General features: G+C 40.7%; 1 protein-coding gene across 2 annotated transcripts; it reads left to right on the forward strand.

The window, feature by feature from the left end:
* Window positions 1-7,678: 7,678 nt before the first annotated feature.
* On the forward strand, window positions 7,679-24,053 carry GATM (glycine amidinotransferase). 2 transcript variants are annotated; one of them, XM_023618259.2, is made up of 9 exons: window positions 7,679-8,306; window positions 9,847-10,065; window positions 16,396-16,591; window positions 17,356-17,546; window positions 18,523-18,660; window positions 18,804-18,968; window positions 20,188-20,251; window positions 20,720-20,836; window positions 23,010-24,053. In XM_023618259.2, exons 1-9 carry the CDS (start codon window positions 8,088-8,090, stop codon window positions 23,120-23,122), a joined length of 1,422 nt encoding a protein of 473 aa, XP_023474027.2. In that variant the 5' UTR covers window positions 7,679-8,087; the 3' UTR covers window positions 23,123-24,053. The 2 variants fall into 2 exon arrangements, with proteins under 2 accessions (XP_023474027.2, XP_023474036.1); XM_023618268.2 differs by having other exon boundaries at window positions 8,157-8,306; window positions 9,847-10,951.
* The last annotated feature ends 735 nt before the right edge of the window (window positions 24,054-24,788 follow it).

A 24,788-nucleotide genomic window follows, 5' to 3' on the forward strand; every position in this document is an offset into this window, starting at 1 on the left:
GACAGACAGAAGTGCCTTCCCACACTAATCTCCCTATCCCGCCAGATCAACCACGTGTGTGGACATGAGAGGAGCCAGGTGGCTACAGGGGGTTTTCTCCCAGAGCAGTGTCCACAGTTTTCTCGGGGCAGAGCTGCAAGGGAAAACATCTGTGACAATAAGCGAGTTGCCTCTAAGAATACACAGAACACTTTGCTTCTTAAAAAAATGGCATTTACGGGTTTTTTTTTCTGATAATGGCTCCTAGAGAAAACTGAACAAGTTGCAGAAAGGCAGAAAAAAAAATATAAAGAATACCCATTATATCTTTGTCCAAAGATAGTCACTATTAAAATTTTGGTGAATTTATTTCCTGGATTTTATATGCATATATATTCAACACAGTTAAGAGAATACTATAGGTATAATTTCATGTTCTTTTTTTTCTTAATATCATGATGTTGGAATCATCCTAGATTATTAAAACTCTTTGTAAACATCCTTCTTAGTGGCTGCATTTTTGTCCTATGATGAAATTTATTTATTCTAAATTTACTCATTCATTTAAGAAATATTCATTAAGAAAAATTTATTTATTTATTTATTTATTAAGAGTCAGACACTCCTCTAAATGCTGAATACGTTGTAATGAAATTCCTCAACCATTCTCTAGTTGTCGGTCAGTCAATCCATTTTTTATTTCATAGCATTTTTTTTCTTAGGATCTAGGCCAGAAATGAAAATAGAGAGTCAGTTTGAAGAAGAGGGTTGAAAAAATATTGGGAGAGGAATTTGGGCTGAAAGAATGAGATGAGGGAGATGGTCCAGCAACAACTGCTTTCCCACCACTAAGGCATCCAAATGAAGTTTCCTACAAAACCAGGAAGCGTTTCCGGGCACAGGAATCTTTGTGGTGCTGATGTTACGTAACATAATGCGTGTGATTTACTAACTTCTGCATCATTTCTGGAACTGGCCAATATGCCTTCCTCACTCTTGAGTGTGACTAGATGTGACCTACCCCTGGCCAGCACAAGTGGCTGTTGGGTTAGGAAAGAGAAGTGCCAACTTGGGGGGAAATCTGAGATACAGCTTTTTCAGCAAGGTGGGTGAAGCTATTTTAGCCCCTGCTAAAACTCTTAAGGTTGGACTCAATTGTGAGTGAATATGTAGTCTATTTCTAGAGCCATTCCCACGGGACAGACCCTTATGGAGCGTCCTTCCCCTTCCTAATGTTCTTCCTTCTTTGACTGCAGCGCAGTGGGCAGCAGCTACACCTATGCTAAAATACCTTCCATGCCTCGGCAGAGTTCTCGATAAAGTGTCTAAGCCATTTCTGCGCTTGTTTAGAGGCCTCATTTTATGTTCTGGTCTTTCTCTATCTTCAGCATTTAACTATAACTGACCTACAGAAGTTCAATATGTCAGAGACTGCAGAGATATCCTGAAGGGTAAATGGAAGCCTGTGACACAACATGAAGCTTACAGGAGAGTATCTAATATTGGAAGTAGTTGAACTACGTATATACCTTGTATTGTTCAGTAGATATTTCTCTGAGAATTTGTGAGAAAATCCAGAGGTATAGAAGTTAAGGGCATAGCCTTCAAGTCTTAGAGGTCTGGATTTGAATTTGGCTCTGTCAGTCACTTGGCAGCTGTTTGACTTTGGACAATTTATTTAACCTAAGACTCAGTTTCTTCATCTAACCGAGATTATTACAAGAATACCTCCTCATACGTGAGTAAATGAGATAACATGTGAAGCTCGTATCTGGCACGTGGTAAGCACTCAGTAAATAGTAACTGTCATTGCTAAGTAGAGTGGAAGTGATTTTAAATTAATTAAAGTCAACAAATATTAATTGAGCACTATTATAGGGCGGGGCACTGTGATAGCCCCCCGCTGCCACATACACTTTATCTTTTATGTAAATTCAGTTTCTCTGTATAGATTCTTTGTATTAAAATGATTACCTTTTGCAAGGCAGTGGAATTGATTTGTTACATTGTCTACTAACTTCTAAGCAAGTCTCAAAGGCTCCTCCAAAAGAGAGGATTATTGATGATAATGTCTCTTACAAGCCCATTGTTTAGTTCTTTAAGGGTCATCTGTATTTACTACTTATTTATCTACTCTAAAAGAGAAATTTCCTTGCAATCATTTAGCTCTGAGGTTACCTTTCATAATTTTTTAAAGATAAAAGGGTGTTTTAAACCCCAGAGTCCTATGCAATGTATTTAAGGAAGTGTTCCTCCTTTGTATTTTAAAACAACTATTAATTTTGCCTTTTGAAAAGCAGGATGTTAGTTCCTCTAAATGGGCTTCAGTTCCTCCCCCAAATAAAGGCATTTCAATTTTTACTTATCCTAAGACTGAGGTGACCCAAAGAAGATGTGCCCATGGCCAATAAGAACAAGAAAAGATGATCAACATTTTAATCATTAGGGAAATGCATATTGAAACCACAGTGAGATATCGTGTCACATCCATTGGATGGCTGTAATCAAAATGATGGACAGACAAGTGTTGGCTAGGATGTGCAGAAATTGGAACCCCCATAAATTGCTGGTGGGAATGTAAAACTGGTGCAGCCACTTCAGAAAACAGTTTGCCACTTCCTCAGAATGTTAAACACGGACTTATCATATGATGCAGCAATTCTACTCCTAGGGATATATCCACAGGAAATGAGAATATACATACACACAAAAACTTGTACACGAATGTTCATAACAGCATTCTTCGTAAAAGCTAAAAATGAAAACCATATAAATGTCCATAAGCTGATGAATTGATAAAATGTGGTATCTCTGTATAATGGAATATTATTTGACTTTAAAAAGGAATAAGGTACTGATACATGCTACAACATGGATGAACCTTAAAAACATTATGCTAGGTGAAAGAAGCCAGACACAAAAGACCACGTACTCTATGGTTCCACTTATGTGAAATGCTCAGAATAGACAAATCAATAGATAAAAAGTAGATTAGAGTTTGCCAGGGGCTGGGAGGAGGAGGAAGGGAGCATCTGCTAATGGGTACAGGATTTCTTTTGGAGATGATGAAAACGTACTAGAATTGGATGGTGGTGATAGGTGCGCAACTCTATGGATATATTAAAAAATGCTGACTTCTACTCTTTGAAAGAATGAACTTTATGCTATGTGAATTATATCTCAATAAAGCTGTTATTTAAAAAACAAAAAGGCTAGGATGAGACTGGAACAGATGCAGTTGTTTTTCTATTAACAAAAATTGCCTGCCATATACTCGTGATATCAAGACACTATCAGATGCAATGATCTTTGCCTTTTAGTTTAACTTTACTCAGGACCTAAGAGAGGAGAATAGTGTTTACAGCTTTGAATTCCATAATGGTATCTGAAGACTGAAGTGAAAGAAATAAGAAGGCTCCTTGGAGCAGACTCCTCAATTTTCTTAGTCAGATCAGTTTGAGTGCTAACTTAAGCTGAGGTTATTTTAAATACTTGGGAGAAAGCTGGACTTAAGTTAGTTGGAGCTACTATTTTGCAGTTGTCATCTGATGAAGGGTCCCCCTCAGTGAGAAAAGATGGGTATTAATAATGCAGCTATTGACAACTAACAAAAATCCTAAAAGGATCTGTAAAACGTCAGTGCAGAGGAGGCCTTCATAAGATTTTACAGCTCATGAGACATGGAGGGCTAGATGAGGGGGAGGAGACAGAGATGCCTGGAGAAATTTCAAGACTAAATGACTAGAAAAGGATGGAACCATTGACAAGAGTTAAGAGGAAGGGCTGGTGGAGTTCCACTGCAGGCAGACTGAGTTTGAGATGCTGACAAAATACCAGTGTAGAAGCATAGTATTTTCAGAGCTGGAAGGGACCTTAGAGATTTTCTAGTGACCAGTGCCTTTATTTTCAGATGAGAAATCTCAGGCTGAATGAGAAGGAATGACTTGCCCAAGGTGTAGCAGAAAATTGGTATCTAGGCTCCTAGGCTAACATTCTTTCTTTTGTTTTTTGGGTTTTTTGCAGGGGAAGATTCACCTTAAGCTAACACCTGTTACCAATCTTCCTCCTTTTTTCTTCTTTTTCCCCTCCAAAGCCCCAGTACATAGCTGTGTATGTTGTAAGTTCTTCTGGTTTCTTCTTTGTGAGCTGCTGCCACACCAACTACTGACAGATGAGTGGTGAGTGGTGTGGTTCCACACCTGGGAACTGAGCCTGGGTCACTGAAACGGAGCACATCAGACTTTAACAGCTAGGCCATCGGGGCCGGCTCACCTAGGCTAACATTCTGATCGCCAGGTAGTTGGAAACGTAGATCAGGCACCCAGGAGAGAAAGTGGTGCTAGAACCACTAGGACATCATCTGAATAGCGGGGATAGTTGAAGTTATGTGAGAGGATTTCCAGAGACACAAAGGATGCTGAAATCAAAGACTGCAAGGTAGATGTTGAAGAAGGAGGCCCAGTTATCCCAGCCTGGGCTTTCAGAGGAGCACTTCCTTCACTGAATGATTGACTGAGAGCCTGTGTTGTGTCAGGTACTGTGCTCAGATACAGTGGTGACTGAAAGAGGCTCCCTGCCCTTTTGGAGCCAACAGTCTGGTAAGAGACAAACAGACAAGCAGGCAATTCCAGGATGGTATGATAGGTGCTGTGAGCCAGGAGAACAGTATTATTGGAGCAAGCCAGTCCCACAGCATGTGTCCAGAAACTGGATTTCATCAGTTTACCCAGAATTGACTAGGCAGGCAGGAAATGGAGAACATTAAGAAGGGGAACATGTGGACCATCCCCATGGCTGAGTGGTTAAAGTTCTGTGCACTCCACTTCAGCAGCCCTGGGTTTGCAGGTTCGGATCCCTGGTGCAGACCTACTCCACTCATCAGCCATGCTGTGGAGGCATCCCACATACAAAATAGAGGAAGATTGGCACAGATGTTAGCTCAGGGCCCATCTTCCTCACAAAAAAAAGAAGAGGAACATACTTTGAGAGCAAAGACTGAGCTATACATACCAAACTCACTAGACCATAAAGGATAAACTAGACTACTGATTTAATATTTTACAAGGAGGACTCTATCTTTCCAGCCACCAGATCACGTGTGCTTAACCTGCAGGGTAACCCCTTCCCCATGTCAAGGTTCTCAGGAATGAGAAGGTTGCTTGGTGAGCTCAGAAGCTGGAGGAGGCGAACATTCTTAAAGGATATTTCCTCAAAACCCATGAAATTATTCTTGCCCTCAATAGGTTTCACCTTTCCAGGGACCAGAATATTCTGATTTCATCCATAGATAGAGCTGGATGAATAGACTGTGATAGATTGTGCACTCCAGGTTCCTTTTTTTTTAAAAAAAACAAAACTCCATTTTGACAATCACACCTCTGTAAATGCATTCTTTTAAATATTTATTTGTTTATTTAGTAGGTAATTCATTCACATGTTCAAAATTCAAAAGTACAATAGGGTATACAGTGAAAAATCTCCCTCTTGCCCCTGTCCCCCAGTCACTCAGATCCCACCTTATGGATAATTTGTGTTATCAGTGTCTCGTGTATCCCTCCAGAGACATTTTATTAATGAGTCCAAATAACACTTTTTTAAAACTTGCATCATTCTTTAACTACATTTCAGTCATGAGAATATACTTTAGCCACCTTGTTCAAACTTGAGTAATCCCATATTTTTTCTGATTTAATTTGACAGATATCCTGTCCCCTAAATTATATGTACAAATGTCTTTTAGAATGGGTGGCCTCAGCAGATAGCCAATGTAATCCATTGTGTGTGTGTGTGTGTGTTACCAGTTTCAGAGAGTAGCTAAATCTCTAAGTCCTAGGAATATGTTATAGTTGCTTTCTATGTACAGATTCTCATGTCAACCATGATAGTAAAATAATGAATTCTTACAATAGGCTCTTTTGTCATTCATTTTCTTGACCCAAAGACTTTACTAGCTTTTTGTTTTATTTTAATCTCAGGACACATTTCAGAAACGCTGTACTTTGTTGGTTGGAACCAGGTAGAGTGGGCCTATCCCCAAAGCAAGAGTGATGAAGGAAAAATTGGAGAGCAGAATCATTTGCCATGCTTCTGATGTGTTTCCTATTCCTCGTCCTTTACCGGCATGCTGCCATAAATCATGCCTCTAGATTAACCTGTAAGAGTAAACTACTATTAGACTTAAATACGCATAACCATTAATTATGAGACCACCAAGATCCTAAAATTATTGGTTCAGTCAAAGTTACTAGTGTTACACTAGCCTATTGCCAATGAGGGAGAAGAAGGCAAGAGTTCGCAATCTATTCTATTTCTTCTTTAAAAAGTAGCAACTGAAGACCAAGGAATTGCCAGGTATCACCATGGATGCTTTGCAGAGTTGGCCCAATGTTAAACAAACCAATATGGAAGACTTGTGCTTCTGATTGATGAGGTCAATCTAAAACTTTTTCCAGAATTTTTTCAAGGGCAAAAAATAAATCAGACAGGAAAAGGCAGGGAGTGCTTTGATTTGCTTTTATAGCAGTAGGACTGGTTTAGGTAGCTCTGTCCACACACTTCCCCTGGATTCCAGGAGATAAGGGTATGTTCTATGGCTATAATGAGTTTTTCTTTATATAAAACTTAATGACACCCTGGCCTCACCAAGGCACTCCCAATTCTTATATCTGCAAAATTAAAACAGTGTGTGCCATGAGTGATATGAGGATGTCCTCACATCTCAGACAGAAATGGTATAGGGTGATGTCAATACCATGTGTGATGTGTACTTACTGTACTCTTAAATTGAGGAGGAGCCCATCTCTGGCCACCCTATGTACACTGACAGAATTAGACCTTAGAGGTGGCTGCATTTAATTGTTGAGAGAAGGTACTTTTTAAATTTTGAAAAATGATCTCCCAATGCTTTCACTAGACGTGTGACAGCTTCATTTGAAAGGTGGAGGAATTTGGTTCCAGGTCACACAGCAAGTTAGTAGCATAGCTAAGATATGAACCAAGACTTACTGACTCCCTTCACTCTATTATCACATTTAGAGGGCTCCTTATTTTCAGAGCTGGTAAAATATTACCTCCTATTCAGATAGCTCTTAGTGTCACACCAAGTTCTGCATGTACAATCTCTCCTTTTGGCCCCTCAATGACTCTGTGTGCTAGGGACAATAAATGCAATTGTTCTCCCTTTGAGGATAAGAAGATTGCAACTCAGGAAGACACATAGTAGTCTATAACAGAGTGAAGACTAGCAACCAGCTCTCCCAACTCTCTCTGCGCTAGTCTTTCCACCATGCCATCCTGCCTGTCTGTGCCTTTCATCCATGAACTCTGGAAAACAAGTTTGCGACACGAGAATTTAAGACAGCTCATTAAAAACAATTACATATTTTGTAGGTATAAAAATGAAATACTCAGATCTTTCCGCCCCCTCTCCTGCTAGGAATTTAAACGTTACACTGAGTCCTCTAGTTTTGCACATTCCGCAGCAATTAAGACTTTGTTAGGGAACTACTTTTCTAACAAATGTATCCTAATCAAATTGAAACAAAAAATTAAATACATGAAATGGAAGGGAAGAAACTGTCTGTAGTCCTCCCTTATTTCTGGCCCACATTTGTCTCTATTCCCATGATTTTCTCAAGCCAGGGGCACATGGCCAAAGACTATTGAAACCCCAAGGACTCCGAAGAAAGCCTAACAGCCTAGTGGGTGGAGAGCGCAGCCCGCCGGGGAGCGGATGACCTGAGTTCCAGACTTAGGCCCCTCCAGTCTCAAATCTGTGTTGCCCTAAGAAGCCACCTAAATTTCGGGTGGTTTCGTTCACTGTAAGATGAAGGGGCTGAGTCAGTGCACACGGATGAATTTAAACGCTCTGCATACTTAAATCCATGAATGTAAACTTAAAACAATATCTGTGTATACTATTAGCTTTCCTTCGTCAGAAGGCGCGTCCTCCGACCCTTCCCTGAGACACCAGCGGCCTCCTCGCGCAGCGCAGTACAAGCCAGTCGTTGGACCCACAGGCTACGAAGGGTCCAGCGCCGCACCCTCGCCCGGCGCGCGGCCCGCACCCGCTCCCCCAGCGCGGGCGCCCCCACCTGTGCCGGCAGCCAATGGGAGCGCAGGGCAGTCGGGGCGGGGCGGGGCGAGGCTACAAAAGGCCGCGCGCGGCGCCCCCCGCTGCAGGCGCGCTCTCGGGAGGGTCGGACGCAGGCGGCGGAGCAGCAGGAACATTACGCTCGTGGACCAGCAGGGTGCGGACGATGCTTCGGGTGCGGTGTCTGCGCGGCGGGAGCCGCGGCGCTGAAGCGGTGCACTACATAGGTTCTCGGGTGCGTGCGCTCGCCCGCCTCCTCCGGCGGCTTCTTGCTCTCCCGCTCTCGTTCCTTCGCTTTCCTCCGCCGGCATTGCATGACAGTGTCCCCGTGATCCCCCTAGGAAGCTCGGCTTCAAGATCCCTTGCTGGCTGCCGGGAGCTTGGCGGTGTCCCCGGGGAAGGTGGGGCATGCGTTGGGGCCACACCCGCTGGGTACAGTTACTCTGCGCCTCTCCTGCCGCGGCTGCCATCAGAGCAGGGGACGCCACCCTCCCCAGCCTGACCTCGGTTGCTCCACGGAGCTTTCAGCACGGGGTGAGGGGTTGGAGGCGACAAGTAACACCACTTAGCAAAAGGGTGGCGTTATTGGCGTTCATTGCCCGGAGAGGACACAGAGTTGGGCATGCGTGTGGGGTGAATGGACGGGGTTGGGCTTGCAAAGTGGGAAGCGGGGTCAGGCCCACTCCAAGTGTAACGTGGAGTCCTGAGTCGCGAGAGGAATTGGAGCGAGTTTGGTCTGTACCCAGCGTTTCTGCCTCGTCCCCGCCCTCCCCTTCCCTGGTCTGTAAGCACGTGCCTGGAGACCCTCCCTAGCTCCTAGGACAGGAATAGCAGGGCTGTTTGGCTCCCCCCCCCCCCCCCCCCCCCGCAACCAGCAACTGGTTCCAGGACAGCTGGCACTCTCCCTCTTGCTTTGGTCCCTACCCTGGCTCCCCTCCTGCCTCCTTTCTGAGGCTTTTAACAGAATAGGATAAAGATTTGGGGCGGGGTGGAGGGGGTGGGGGGAGGAGGTTGGCGTTGGCCCAGCGGGTGAGAGACTCACCCCGCTCTAGATTTTTATAAGCCCTGCATTTTCAAAAGGCTTTTTTGAAGTTCTTAGATCTCCTTTCTAGTTGTTTAAATTTGTGCCAGAGTTAATCCTGATCTTGGCTGGGGTACTGTGGACCATTCGTAAAATGGAGCAGATGGCACTGGGGCACTCTCAGAATTGAAGTGCCAAAGAATCTGAAGCATGTCTCAGCAACGAAAAACTTTTGGTTTGAAGCTGATTATTCTGAAAGATAAGGTCCTTTACAAATGCTTCCACATTTTCATTTGGGGGGGAAAAAAGCCTAATATTGGTAACCTTTGATCCTGAGGGGTAAAGGAGCCTCCCTCCCCCAGCATAACTTGGCAGGGAGACCTGGAACAGCTTTGTGTGGTTTTCTGGGAAGAGGGCGACCCGTCATCTGTGGAAGAGTTAATTAAAGCTTGATTGCCAAAAACCATTCTGAGATATAAACGGGGGTGCATGTTCATTGGGGACAAACACGTCTGAGGGGCTTTAGAGAGTTATGGCAATTAACATAATAGATAAAAAGATAATGTATAAATAAACAAGAAGGTAAAACTCACTTGTAACTCCATTACCCACCTATCTATATCTAGGTTTACCTTCTCCTAACGGATTTTAAGTGTCTGACTATGTTATCCTGGGTTTTCATCCCACCTCTACTTCCTTCTCGCCACAAGGATTGTGTAGGACTACACAATAATCTTTTCTTTGTTCTTGAAAGCTTGGAAGAACCTTAACAGGATGGGTGCAGCGAACTTTCCAGAGCACCCAGGCAGCTACAGCTTCCCCCCGGACTTCCTGTGCAGCTGATGACAAGGCCACTGATGATCTTCCCAAAGACTGCCCTGTCTCCTCTTACAACGAATGGGACCCCTTAGAGGAAGTGATCGTGGGCAGAGCAGAAAATGCCTGTGTTCCCCCATTCACCGTGGAGGTGAAGGTAAAGCAAGGCTGTTCATGTGGCGAAGCGGGCCCCCTGACCTGCAGTCTGCCTTCTGCTCCCACTCTCCTCTCTAACTGCTGTCACTTTACTTACTTCGGACCTCCCAAATCCAGTGGTTGATTTTAAGTTGTCTTACTTGAAACATCTAGTATTTGACACTATTTACACAAATGAGACTTCTTCCTTTGGATTCTGAGACACCGTTTCTGGGTATGTTAGTTCTTTCAGTATTCCTCACACCTTCCTGCACTGTCTGTGGTGCTGGGGTTGAACAGAATTTCACTTTTGGCCCTCTTCTCTTAGCTGTTCTCACAACTGCAGGTCCCACCGCCACTCTGGTTCACATCTCTCTCCTGAACTCTGTCCAGATCAACATGTTAAACTCCTGAGTGGATATTGCCACGGGCTTATCTTGAGTTCAGCCGCCAGCCACTGCTAAACTGGACCCTTCTGCCTGCTTTCCTTTCAGTTTTTGGCATTCCTATTTACTCAAACTAAAACAGCAATGAATCATCTATTTCTCCTTCAGTCACATCCTCCACATCCGTTCTCTAAAATGGAACAAGTCTTTTGCCAAAATGAACCTTTCCTCCATCCCTGTGCCACTCCATTAGGTCAGAATCTCATCTGCCTGGACTATTGCAGTTAACTCCTAACTGGTCTCCCGCATTCGCTCTTCTCTCCAAACCTTCCAGCTTTTATCAGAGTGATGTTTTTAAACCAAAATTTGATTATGTTACTCATCCCTCTCCTATCACTCCCCTATTTTCCAACCCCTAACACCTACTGCTTAGGATTCCTCATGGTAATCAAGATCCTTCATAATCTGGCTCTTGTCTGCCTTGCCAGGACTCCCCATTTCAATCGCTGGATCATCGTAGAGGTATGTTAATGTGGCAGGTCAGCAGATGTTCATTCCTGTTTGAGTCCCTCTCACCTCTGATGTTCCACCTTGGTTTTCAGCAGACTTTATAAGATAACCATGTAAGCAGCCGAACTAGACTACTCACTGTTCCCCAGATAAGCCTCCTGCCTCTGCTCCCACCTAGGTCTCTTCCACCTATCTTCCTGCACCCCTCCAGTCTGCAGTTAAAACCTCCCCCTCTTACTACCACCTAGCTCCAGTGGAACCTTCCACAAAGCCTTACAGGATTTCCCTAGCAACAACTAATATCTCCCTTTTTTTAAACTGCTAATGTTCTTTATCTGTAATATTATGGCCAGGGCCTCTGTGAGCTGGTGTTAGGTTTTGTACTGCATAAGAATCCCAAATCTAAGGGAGTGCCATCCACATTGCAGACACAGCCTAAGCTTCCATTAATAATGGGTTACAAATATATTTTCATTGTACTTAAATTCTTCCTGAATGTTTACATTTTTATTTGTAAGGTGGATTGAGGAAGTAAGTCTGTTACATCATTGCATCATCCTCAGAAATGTTGCCTACCTTGTACCACGGCTCCAGAGGTATTAGCACAAAAGAATTTGCTTTCTATTTGGAGAGATGCGATGTTCACATAGAAATGAAGACTAATACTAAGTAGCTTATGCCAAGTAGCTGGCAAGGCAGTTGAATTGAAGTGCCAGGAGAGCTAAGGAAAAAGCAATGACCAAGTGCTGGATAGTCAGGAAGTCTTCTTGAGGAAAATAATTCTGGAGTTAGACCTTGAAGATGGGGTAATAGAAAAATTATTAACATTTAATTGTTCTGAAACTATCTTTGGTTCTCATATTTGAAATTTGTTCACATTAATTTATATTCCATCCATGTGTTTTAAAAAGGCATGATCTTTTTAAGTCTTTGGTTGAAAAGAAGTCCCATCGCCTAACCTTTTTAACTGGATGAAGTTAAGGTTCAAATTCAGGCAATAATTTATCTTTCCACTTGTCTTTAAAATTATTGACTTTTATACCATATGATCAGATGGAATCAGAATTCTCAGACATTATTTTGAATTCTTTGTCACTTGATTTATGACTTTAGACTTTGTAATTTCATGGGCTTGTGGAAAATATGCTAGACTGAATTGAATTAGGGTTGAATTAGGTATTTGATAAAAGCTTGACAGCTAGTCTCAGTTATCAGATGTTTGATCTTGTGCAAAATTCCACGAATTTCTGGGCCTCAGTAAAATGAAGATATTAAGAGGTTTGCTATCTACCTAACGAGATTAAATATGAAAGTAAAAGGTTACATGTTAAGGATTTTAAAGGAGAAAACCACAACTCGTTGTAGTTGTCTGGATCCCGTTTGCCAATTACGTTACAAAAGTATGTTAGAGGTGTAATGGTTGTAGATTTTATTAGCATCAGCCGTACTGGTTATTTCTGTTTTATGCTACATACTAAACTGGTATTGAGGGAGAGGAAAGTTACCTAGTAAGTCTAAGATGGGTGTGGCCCCTGGAAGGAACGGCCTTACCTTCTTGTTGGAGAAAAATGACACAGATATATTAATCAGTTTGGGAACAATGAAAGATGAAGTAATATAGTAAACTATGTATAGACAACCAGAGCATAAGATGTGTTGGAAGATGTAAGTGCTAGAGAAATTTTATGGGAGTGAGGAACATCGTTGTCAGGAAGCACAATTTTTTCTTTTTTTTTTTTTTGAGGAAGTTGGGCCCTTAGCTAGCATCCGTGCCCATCTTCCTCTATTTTATATGTGGGACGCTTGCCACCGCACAGGTTGACAAGTGGTGCATAGGTCTGCACCAGGGATCTGGGCCCACGGACCCTGGGCCGCTGAAGTGGAACATGGCAGCTTAACCGCGGTGCCACCGGGCCATCCCCAGGAAGCACAATTTTTAAAAGCCATATGGCTTTTTATGCTACAAAACAGTTAATGCTTTCCATAAAGTATACGCTTTTTGTTTTGCTTTTATATTTTTTTAATGAAGCCCTTGATAACAGACCATTTATAAAATAGAAAGTCGATCAAGGTTAATGTATTATAAGTTTACAGCTGGATAAATAAGTTTCTATTGAGATTTCCTAGCCTTCCGAAGACAGTATTTAAAATTCACTTGGCAAACACTCCTGAAGGATTTTAGGCTCTGAAAGACTATAAAGTTTCTAGGAATGCAGCCATATCTCTGCAATAGATTATTAAAAATGGCATATGCTCAGCATTTAATATATAGTGTTTTTTATCTTGCAGATACTTGGTAAATAATTGCTAACTCATTTAGCAGGGTTATAAAGGAAGTGTAAATAATTTCCAACTATCTCTTGGAAAATGTCATGTGCCCTGATCATTTGGACTTTGTCCATCTTTAGGCAAGTATGAGCTATACAAGGAAACTCACACTTGTTCAAATAACGTTTTTCTCCCAGGAAAGTTTACTTTATATTTATCAAGGCAAGCTTCAGTCTGCATAAACAGTCACACAGGATAGTTTGGAATGTGTCAGGCAAGACAACACAGCTGTGCATCTGCTGGAACCCAGTGTTAAATTTTCAAAGGCTTCTTGTCCCTTAGTGGACCGTAAGAGATGTGCCCGGCATGAGAAGGGGAAAGTGGTGAATGGATGAGTAGTACCAGGACGTGTCTGAGAGGAATATAAAGACCCATTATTATCCTCTCCTTCTGGTTGCTGCTGCAGGACTTCCTAGGAGTAGAAAACAGTGGAATGCTTTTGTTTTGCTTTGTTTTTTAAAAGAGTGGGTTGATCTTAAAAAGGACTCACATTTTTAATACTGAAAACATTTCTTTTCCTTTTTTTTTTTTTTTTGAGGAAGATTAGCTCTGAGCTAACTGCTGCCAATCCTCCTCTTTTTGCTGAGAAAGACTGACCACGAGCTAACATCCATGCCCATCTTCCTCTGCTTTATATGTGGGATGCCTACCACAGCATGGCTTTTGCCAAGTGGTACCATGTCCGCACCCGGGATCCAAGCTGGTGAACCCCCGGCCACCGAGAACCGGAACGTCTGAACTTAGCTGCTGTGCCACCAGGCTGGCACCCCCCCCCCCATTTTTTTTTTTTTTTTTAGGAAGACCTGAACTAACATCTGCTTCCAGTCCTCTTTTTGCTGAGGAAGACTGGCCCTGAGCTAACATCCGTGCCCATCTTCCTCTACTTTCTTATTTTTTTTTCCAAAGATTTTATTTTTCCTTTTTCTCCCCAAAGCCCCCCGGTACGTAGTTGTGTATTTTTAGCTGTGGGTCCTTCTAGTTGTGGCATGTGGGATGCCGCCTCAGCATGGCCCGATGAGTAGTGCCATGTCCACACCCAGGATTCAAACAGGCAAAACGCTAGGCCGCCGCAGCAGAGCATGGGAACTTAACCACTCGGCCACGGGACTGGCCCCTTCCTCTACTTTCTATGTGGGACGCCTGCCACAGCATGGCTTGCCAAGTGGTGCCATGTCTGCACCCAGGATTCGAACCGCGTGCTGCCAGAGCAGAACGTGTGAACTTAACCGCTGCACCACCAGCCGGCCCCTGAAAACATTTTTTATGGGCCAAAACTTGAGCCTATTGTTTGCTTATAGATCTTCGAAGTAAAGCAACTAATAATTTAGACAGAGGTCGGCAAAGTTTTTCTGTATTGAGCCAGATAATAAATATTTCAGGCTTTGCAGATCATAGGTCCGTCTCTGTCACAACTACTCAGCTGTTCAACTCTGCCAGTGTAGTGCACAAGCAACCAGAGACAATGTGTAAATGAACGAGTGTGTCTGTGTTCCCATAAAACTTTATTTACAAAAACAGGCAGCGAGCCACATTTGGCCTGTGGACTTTTAAGTTTCCCAGCCCGTTTTAGAGATACACTGGCATCCTTTGTGTTTGCTGAAGACATATTTTTCAGATCCTTATTCCGTCTCTAGGAGGCTCGGCCCCAGCCTAACTGATGTGAGCCTAGATATTAAACTAACAAGAGTCAGGTCTGCTTCCACAGGCTTGATAGTTATCAGGCTGAGGAGAAAATGGAAATAGAGAAAATCTGGAAAAGACATTGTCTTTCATATTAAAGAGCTAGACATCTAGACACGTTCTATCTCATTACCCAATTTTCCCCTTCTTTATAGCACTTACCACCATCTAAACTTGTCCGATTTGCGATGGAAACCTTTATATGATATGGTCAGGACTGGTAGTTGGTCAGTTAATCAATGATATAAGGAAATATTTTTTAAAATACCTGCTTTAAACTTTTTTTAAAACTTAAAATATATAAATATACATTGCTTTACTAATCTTTTGAGGAAGGTCCAAGGCTTTTTCTTAGCATTTGGATCTTCTGATTAGAATTCTGCTTCATCTATCTTGATAAATTACATCCATACGCATCGCCTGCATTTCCCAATGTATTTCTTTAAATTGGCTGAGAACTTAGGCACATGAAAAACAGTTTGAATGAAGAATCCTTCTAGATTTTTATACTTCTGAAAACCAAAATTTTACAGTTGTTGTATGTACCCTAAGTCAACGGTAATGTTTAGCAAATTAATTGAGCCTTTTTAAAGCGTTCAACTGTTTTCCATTCAGTTGGATACATATATAAATACTTATAACCCTTGAACACTTTCTAAATATGAAGCTTTTTTCGAGCTGCTAAAAATTTGTGAATTCATTTATCAGATCACATTCTTCTGTGACAAAAGGACCTGAAGCAATATGAGACTCAGATGGATTGGGGAGAGGAGAGTGTGGCTGGGATGAGACACACTGGCAGGGAAGGGTAGAAAGCACCAAAGGCAGACTTGCACTGGAGCTCAATTTTGCCAAGTGGCAATTCTATATGAATGAGAAATCAATAACGGGTTTTTAAGAGAAAGAAAGCATGTTTAAGAGTATATCTCTAACCTTTAAGGGGGCATTGTCCCATTTTCCCAAAAAATATCTTGAAGTGCTGTTTTCTAGACAGAATTCTAGAATGCCTGGATAGCCCACGGTTTCACCTTAGAATAGGTGTGCTTTTCTTCTCTTATGCTATTTTGTTTCTTCTCTTATTTGATTTTGTTGAGACTGTCTAATGCAAACATCTGTGTCCTGTTTCATCTAGGAAGCTTGTAAAACCTGGCCCTAGAGGATTGCAAGCCTGTCTCAGGGCCGGTATGCTGTGAGTGGTAGGGCATGAGATTTCAGGCAGAAGGAACAAAAGATCTCAAAACATCAAGGGGGGTTAGAATTCCTCATTCACCAAATATCGAGTGTTTTCCTGGAGAGGCAGTGTGCTCTGGGCTGGGAGTCAACACTGGGCAAGGCATGGTCTTAGTCCCAATTCTGTTGTTATATAAATCACTGTTCACCACCTGTGAACCTATCATAAGTCATATTTTTCTCCTATAAGTATTTCGCTTACTTTCTTCTGCTTCTAGGCCAACACATATGAAAAGTACTGGCCATTTTACCAGAAGCGTGGAGGCAACTATTTTCCCAAAGATCACTTGAAAAAGGCTGTCGCTGAAATTGAAGAAATGTGCAATATTTTAAAAATGGAGGGAGTGACAGTGAGGAGGCCTGACCCCATTGACTGGTCCGTGAAGTATAAAACTCCTGATTTTGAGTCTACGGGTAAGTGATGTCAGATACCCAAACTGCTAGTGTCTTAATTTTTAATTCTTTCTTAATGTGTAAGGAGAAAACTCAGATAATTTCTCAGAGATTCTTTTGTTTTCATAATCCTTTGAAACTTCAAAGATTATTTAGGAAAAAATTGGTTCTTTTTGATATGATTGAGATGTATATATTCTAAACTCCATTGTAAATCGAAATCTCCTCGAAAGCAGCAGTTTTTCTGAACTTTATGATCATTTCCTTACATAAGAACAGTGGATTCCATTTAATTTTCCTCAAGAACAGAAGAGTGGAAAAGAAACATTTCTAGTTTATTTCTAACTGACGTTGCTACACAGTCTTCTTGTGCCTGAGGTCGGTGTTCTAATTTATAGTTCTAGAAGTGATCCTTGGCCCAATTTTTATTTCCTGATACTGATATTCCCTGAAGAACTCTGTTTCTATGTAGCAAGAAAGGAGCTTACAGAAGGTGAAAACTTGGTGGTTCTAGATCTTTTTGAACAGGGACTTGATTGCTTCAGTCTTTTTTTCTTTTCCTTTTTTTTTGGCTTGGCTTCACCATCCCCACACAGAATTCATGTTACCTGTCTGGTATGTATCATTCCATATTTTTTTCCGTTTGCACATAGTTATATATGTGCACACACATATAGGTTTTCTGTACATTTTTTTTACCAAAAAATGGCATTGTATTATGTAGATTTTTTTTGTCTTGGAAATTATCATTACTGAGGTTCCTCTGGACCTTTTTGGTCTGACAGGTTTATATGGTGCGATGCCTCGAGACATCCTGATAGTTGTGGGCAATGAGATCATCGAGGCTCCCATGGCATGGCGTGCTCGCTTCTTTGAGTACCGCGCATACCGATCAATTATCAAAGACTACTTCCACCGTGGTGCCAAGTGGACAACGGCTCCTAAGCCCACAATGGCTGATGAGCTTTATGACCAGGTGAGTCCCTAATTATAGGTGAGCTTATTAGTAACTCTTCTAGATAATCCACAGAGAGTGGGATAGAAATTCACTGATACCTTGTATTTATTATGCATATCAGAAACTGAGAGCATCACCTACTTTTAAAGAAATGATTGTTTTATGATGAAAACAAGAGTAAATAATATTGTAATAGAAATAATGATTGCTAACACTTACTTGGTGCTTACCATGTGCCAGGTCTTGAGCTAAGTGCATTATTACATCCTCAGTCCTGTTTATTCTTTACAGCAACCCCATGAGGGGGTAGCATCGTTCCATTACAGGGAGGAAAACTTGCCTGAAGGCGCACAGCTATTCATTGGTGGAGACAGAAAGTCATTAGGCTGAACTCCATTCTCTTCTTCTAGAAAAAGAAGTTGGTCTACAGGCCAAACTCATAGTAAAAGATGTGTATGTCTCTTATAGGATCACCTGCTATTTGATTATTTATAAAAAGAATCAAAAAATCAAAATTTGTTATTGGGATCTGAAGACAGAAATAAGTAATGCCATCATTCCACCACACCCAGTCAAATCTGGCAGGGGCTACATGGCATCTCATTTTATGTATGAGTTAGGCTCAGGACCAAATTTCTTTTCTAAAAGAACAGAATGACTTCATCCTGTTGACTTTCAGTATTGTAGATAGCTACATAAGTCAATGTATGGGTCATGGAATATTTTCAGAATCATTACTGCCTCTGTACCACTTGCTTCTAAGGATCGGGAAATTGCTGTCATGCCTAGTTGTTTTTCTTTTTCATTGTTGGTTGGTTTGTTTTGGTTTGGTTAGCATGGACCTGCATCTTCCCCATGCGTGTTTTAGTCTAAAACAGGGTAGTAGTATTTTGGGAAATGATGATGTTGAACTAATTTTCTTAGTAATGGATGCCCTATAAATAATTTCCTCATGAACCAGTGCATTGTGTATGTGCATTCTTGTTCCAACCAGGATTACCCCATCCGTTCTGTAGAAGACAGACACAAATTGGCTGCTCAGGGAAAATTTGTGACGACTGAGTTTGAGCCATGCTTTGATGCTGCTGACTTCATTCGAGCTGGAAGAGATATTTTTGCACAAAGAAGCCAGGTTGATAAAGGCTGCCTGTGAAATTTTGCACTCTATTACTTTACTTTTTATTTCCAAATTAAAATATTTTGATCCTAAAGATTTTTAGTTATCTAAACATAGAACCAAATCTTTATAGATTTATGTTTTCCTTTTATTCTCAGGTTACAAACTACCTGGGCATTGAATGGATGCGTAGGCATCTTGCTCCAGACTACAAAGTGCACATCATCTCCTTTAAAGATCCCAATCCAATGCATATTGATGCCACCTTCAATATCATTGGACCTGGTCTTGTGCTTTCCAACCCTGATCGACCATGTCACCAGGTAAGCGAGTTTTTAGGACTCTTGAAAAGCGATAGCGTCTAGCAACTGAAATAGTTGCCATTTTTATTTTAATTACTTCCATGGTTCCTAGTGGTTCTAAATGACAAATTCAGCAATGCTCAACATTATTGTGATCAAACATTGGGTTGTTTATGGTATGTTTACTACAACACGTCCAACACTCACAAATATATGTTGTAACCATGATCATTAGTATAGTGGCATCAGACTTTGCCTGCCTGCCATTGTCAAAGGCTCAAGTTTATGCATTTGTGTGTGTTTTTATCAAACAGAGTGGTATGATTTCATAATTTGCAGCCGAAGTTCCACAGCAGCTGAGTTACAAGTACAATGATCTCTGCATGTCTAGGGCAGTGCCCGTGGGCAGTGGGTATCTTATTCTCTCCAGTAGGTCAGGCCCCCTCAGCCAGCCCCACCCAGCAGGGGGGAGCAGAGCCGCTGCACTGCAGCTGGTCCATCCCCATCACCTGTGGTCTCCTACTTCCACCTGCTGCGCCTACTTCCCTTTGGGCAGTGAGTCATTTTGCATTATTTGCTAGGCTGCAGGACACCTTTTTAAAATCACTATTTTACCATGTCACTGTTTATTTCTATCCCATATATTTAGACTCAATGACCAAGATTACTTATTCATTTCATTTTAATGTAATTTCTTGATATCCTAAGTGGCTATGTGAACATAGGGATGGCTGAGTTATAGTAGGTCACTAAGGACAATTATGGTTCCTTGGGAGTACATCCCTAACATTTGTCTTTATACCCTGGTGATAGACACCCAGTGATGGACTATGAAGTAGATGGACTGTGGATTTGACATAGTCACATTTTTGTTTTCTTATAACTAAATACGTAGGAAATATTTTCATTTTCTTTAATGATAATTTCTCAAGGAAAGCATGTTTGGCATTTTAAAATCTCTGAGACCTGAGAAAAGCATGAGGATATTTTTAAAAGCTTTAACATTTCTGTTACTTTTTAACTTCAATCTGGTAGTCTGAGGATTTTATGTATATTTTTAATTAAGATTCAGACAAAATCATCCAAATGTTTTGAAAATTTAATTTCTTTATTTTGGCAGTTGAGAAGACAGCTTCTCAAAAAGAATTATTAGTCATAAGGGCTATCAGAAACCAAGAATAAGAATAATATATGTAGATTTAAGTCTCTTTGGGTTTTGGGGGGTCTTTTGGTCTTGCAGATTGATCTTTTCAAGAAAGCAGGATGGACCATAGTGACTCCTCCAATACCCGTCATCCCAGATGGTATGTTTACTTTTATATACTCACAGACTAAAATGATTCCTTCAGTGACCGAGGATCTTTCACCTACAGATAGCAGCCCAAATTTTCGCAATTTAGAGAAAAGATTTCTCCCGTAAGGAGGAAACTGGCACTTGGGACTTGTGCATACTAGAACAAGGCTGGGCTTATGTTCACAACCTCTCCTTCCCTAGAAAATGAGAGTGAGAAGTTGGGAAAAGTCGGTATAAAACAACATCACATAAAGCAAGAAATGACTTTTTAAAGAAAACAAGGTGAAATCCAGATGTACAATGAGTATAGATTGATTCATAACATTTATAGATAAATTGTCTTAAGGTTGAAATAAAATTTTACAAGGGAAAGTGAACTACTGAAAGAATTGAGCTGTCATTCTAATAGTCTTCGCTTTCACATTCTTGCTTTAGACAACGATAGCAGACATGATTTAACAGTTGTTGCTGTTTTTAGATCACCCGCTCTGGATGTCATCCAAATGGCTTTCCATGAATGTCTTAATGCTAGATGAAAAGCGTGTTATGGTGGATGCCAATGAAGTCCCGATTCAAAAGATGTTTGAAAAGCTGGGTATGTACAATAAATAAAACATATTGTCGTACAAGAAAATATCAAAGGAGAAGAAGTGAAGAAAGGACATGCTAAGTCTGATGTATGATATATCTAGTTCAATTTCCATTCCTTTTAGAGGTACCAAGTTATTATTTTGTAGATGCACAATATTTTTGTTTTCAACAATCATAACCTCAAAAGGTTGGAGATATATGCCAGGCTCCTTAGACATCCCCTTAGCAGTAAGTTTATCAGTCTCCTGTGACTTCTCTAGCCTCCTGGTGCCCATGTGTGGAGATGAGCATATAGAGTATTCAGCCCTTCCCCAAATGGGAAATTGTTGAGGGTCCTTTAAAAGTAATTTAATTGTCATTACATATTTTAAAGGACTTATAAGAGTCCAGATACAGAAGTGAGTTATTAGTGTGATAAGCATGGTGAACAAAGGAATGAAATGGCAGTAGAGGATGTCACTAAGTCATTCAGCTTTGAGCTAAGAGGCAGAACAGGTATCTACTTGAGTAGGAGTTTGCTTACCCTGATATTCAAAATTTAGACTAGTTATTCTAGTATTATTGAGAAAAGTGTTGAAAGAAAGGGTTTTCACATGGCTCTTATGTAGAGTATAGAAGCATGTCTGTTTATCACTCAGCATACTTGACATATCCTAAGTGCCAAGGAAAGCCAGGTATGCTTGTTGAAATGGAGTCATGTTTTGATCTATGTCTTATATTTCAGGTATAGTACTGAGAAGAAATTACTTGACCCTTTGACACATCCCTCCTTAATGTACTATCAGTTTAAAAGGATTGGCCTGTCAATTTTAGATTGACCCTTCATGCTATGCCACTTTTTTTTTCTGTTTCTCATTAAATAACCCAATTGCTTGGGTTCGGGTTCTTTGTCCATTAAGATTTTATTGTTTCTCAACTTAAAATCATATTTAAGGGGGCTGGCCCTGTGGCTGAGTGATTAAAGTTTCACATGCTCCGGTTCAGCAGCCCAGGTTCTCAGTCTCAGGTCCCAGGCATGGACCTACTCCACTCATCAGCCATGCTATGGTGGCATCCCATGTACAAAATGGAGGAAGATTGGCACAAATGTTAGCCCAGGGCATATCTTCCTCGCCACAAAAAAAAAATTATTAAGTACCAAATATCTGATTGATAATTTTATTTTTAATAAAGTTTTTTTAGACACAGGGAATTTGTTAAGCAGAGTTTAGCACACAACTTAATTCTCTCCAATTCAGTATTAATATAGCTTTAGCCATCTGAATAAGATAGCTATGTCTATCTATAGAAAACATGCTCATGTTTAAAAGCCTGCCCCTTCTCCCAAGCCCATTCCTTGCCCCTGCCCAAACCCTATTCTTAGTCTTCACACCCCTCATAGTTTTACTTTCTCAAGAAAGTCTTTCCTGATGGCTCCTGCTGCCTTCCCCTCCCTGACTATACCAGTGGACACATCAGTGGCTCTGTAGCTCATCTTTCCCTCAAAATATTAAGTTCCTTGAAGAGAATAGATTTTCTTTTTAAAACCCCATTTTACCAAACACAACAGATTCTTCCTAAATACCATTGGTTGATTGGGCCATGCGCATCATAGCCATGACAGTACAAATGGTGCCAGATTTACTGTCTGAATAGCTTTGGTACCTGTATGCCCACACAACCCAGATATTAACATACGAGCTTTAGTCCATCGTTTCCTTAAGGTGGCCTGGTAAAGTTAATTGTGTTAGGTAAACTCTGCTCATATGTGAGTAGGTAAAGTCAACTTTTCAGGTTGGCTAAATTATACTTTTCCTACTAAATTGGCATGATAAAATTAGAAACAGTCTGACAAAATAGTTAAAGCGTAATTCTAAAAGGGCTTGAAATTTTAGTGCTCGATCATTTTTGAACATTTGACAAATACATCTGCTCATCCAACCTGTTGACTTGCGAATTGTCAATAGAACAAAATAGACTTCAGAGTCCGCTGACTTTCTGGTGAAGGTTTTATATTAGCAGTGGAAGAGATTAGATGAAATATAATTGGTGAAAATAAAATTGAAAGACTATCCTGAGTTGGGGTAGACTTAAGGGTTAGAACCTCAAGATTCCTACCCATCGTTAGGCTTTCCTTTCGATAAGGGCATCTCCAGGTGAGTCCATCTAACTGACCAGGTCTCTCTCTTTCACTGCAGGTATCAGTACCATTAAGGTTAACATTCGGAACGCCAATTCCCTGGGAGGAGGCTTCCACTGCTGGACTTGCGATGTCCGGCGCCGAGGCACCCTGCAGTCCTACTTTGACTGATCAGGCCTGGTGGGGCTTGTGGCTTGGCCTCAAATAAACCTAGGAAGCTTAGGGATAAGGTTCACTCTCTCGCTTTAAAAACTGCATGAACTGTAGTGCTTTAAACAATCATATCCTTAACAGGGGTCTTAAGCCTGGTTTATTTTTATTACTTTTCTTCGATATAAGGAAAATAACTCGTGCTAGGTCTTGCTCTCCACTCCTAAATTTACTATTTGGCTTGAAGCGTAAAAATTTGGTGAATGTGTTCCAAGACAAAAATTAGTCATTTGAGTAACTTGGCCACTAATATTTAACCATCTACCTCTGTTTTTAATTTTCTTTCCAAAAGGCAGCTTGAAATGTTGGTCCTAATCTTCATTATTTTTTTCCTTTTTGCTAGACTTTTGAATGTTTGTATCACTTCTTTTCTCTAAATGAGAGAAAGAATGTACACAGATCTTAAGTAGAACTAGATAATTCTCTCTTTTTCTACTAAGGATTTTGATAACTTTTAATTTTTTGTTTTTAAAAAAATAACAGACTATGCAAACATTTAAGTGAATTTTCCATAAATGTTTTTAATATTCTCATCTCAGCATTGGTGATATTTGCTACTAAAACCTTTTCATACAACTTACCTCATTTCAAGTGATTTATTTGAATATCTTTTTCTTCTCTGTCCAAAACTTTACAGAAATATTTAGTGCAATAGGATATAACTATCAGTTCCTATCCTTAAATTTTGATGTTCAATATCTAATGGGTACGTTGTATCTTTGGTAAACTAAGATTTGTTTACAGATGTGCAAATTATTTAAAATGCAGACTTTAAAAACATTAAAAAAACTAATGGAGGTAAAACCTACATGCGATGTGAAATAATTTTAATGTTGAATATTGCACATGGATTTTTACTCTAATAAACTTTTGTGTTACAGAATGGCTTTTATCAGAGTCTGGCATCAGTCTAATTATTTTAATCATAAGTAAATTATAGGAATGTAGCTCTTGGGACAGAATTCTAATGTTCGGAAATAATCACTATATTCATCCCTAGGAGATAAAAATTTAAAGCTAGTACTTGTACTCAGAAATGTTTAGCAGAGTCAGAATTTATTTATTTATTTATTTATTTATTTATTCACTCAATCAAAAATATCTGAATGTCTTCCAAATATGAGGGACTAATCCTAGGCACCCCCAAAAAAGAAGTCTCCGTTCTCAAGGTGCTCAATGTGTTGACTCATGAAAACTCAGGGGGTTGGGGGAGGTGTGCTTTCAAGAGAGTAATAGGTTTTGACGACGCCATTTCCAACACCTTTAACTCCTTTGTATCCTGGTGTCCTTTTCTGTCCACCACAGAAACCACTGCTACACTTGTACTGAATCCTACTTAAGAGATCTATACAATCGTGTGAATTGGTGCACGCTTAGGGTATATATTCCCAGGCCTAACTACTGCTCAGCAATTCTATGACATCCCCTCCACATTTTCCCCAGTGGCTATTTCAACCCTTCACTGTGTTCTCTTATCTGATCATATTTTTTCATTTTTCACAGAGAAAATAGAAGTCAGGTGTCACTTCCTTCAGCTTTTCTGCTCCGATCCCCTGTAGATTTCTCTGCATTTGCATTCTCTGGTTAACATTCTTTCTCTCCTTGGCTTTACTAGCTAAGCTTCTAA

The sequence above is a fragment of the Equus caballus genome, chromosome 1 (genome assembly GCF_041296265.1).
Source record: "Equus caballus isolate H_3958 breed thoroughbred chromosome 1, TB-T2T, whole genome shotgun sequence".
NCBI lineage: Eukaryota > Metazoa > Chordata > Mammalia > Perissodactyla > Equidae > Equus > Equus caballus.

What these genes read in the sequence shown, in the direction of transcription:
- GATM (XM_023618259.2), top strand. Translation starts at nt 8,088, where the DNA reads ATGGGAGCGCAGGGCAGTCGGGGCGGGGCGGGGCGAGGCTACAAAAGG. An exon ending in TCCTGATTTTGAGTCTACGG is followed by an intron (nt 16,592 to 17,355) that starts GTAAGTGATGTC and finishes TTGGTCTGACAG; the next exon opens with GTTTATATGGTGCGATGCCT. An exon ending in TTTTTGCACAAAGAAGCCAG is followed by an intron (nt 18,661 to 18,803) that starts GTTGATAAAGGC and finishes TTTTATTCTCAG; the next exon opens with GTTACAAACTACCTGGGCAT.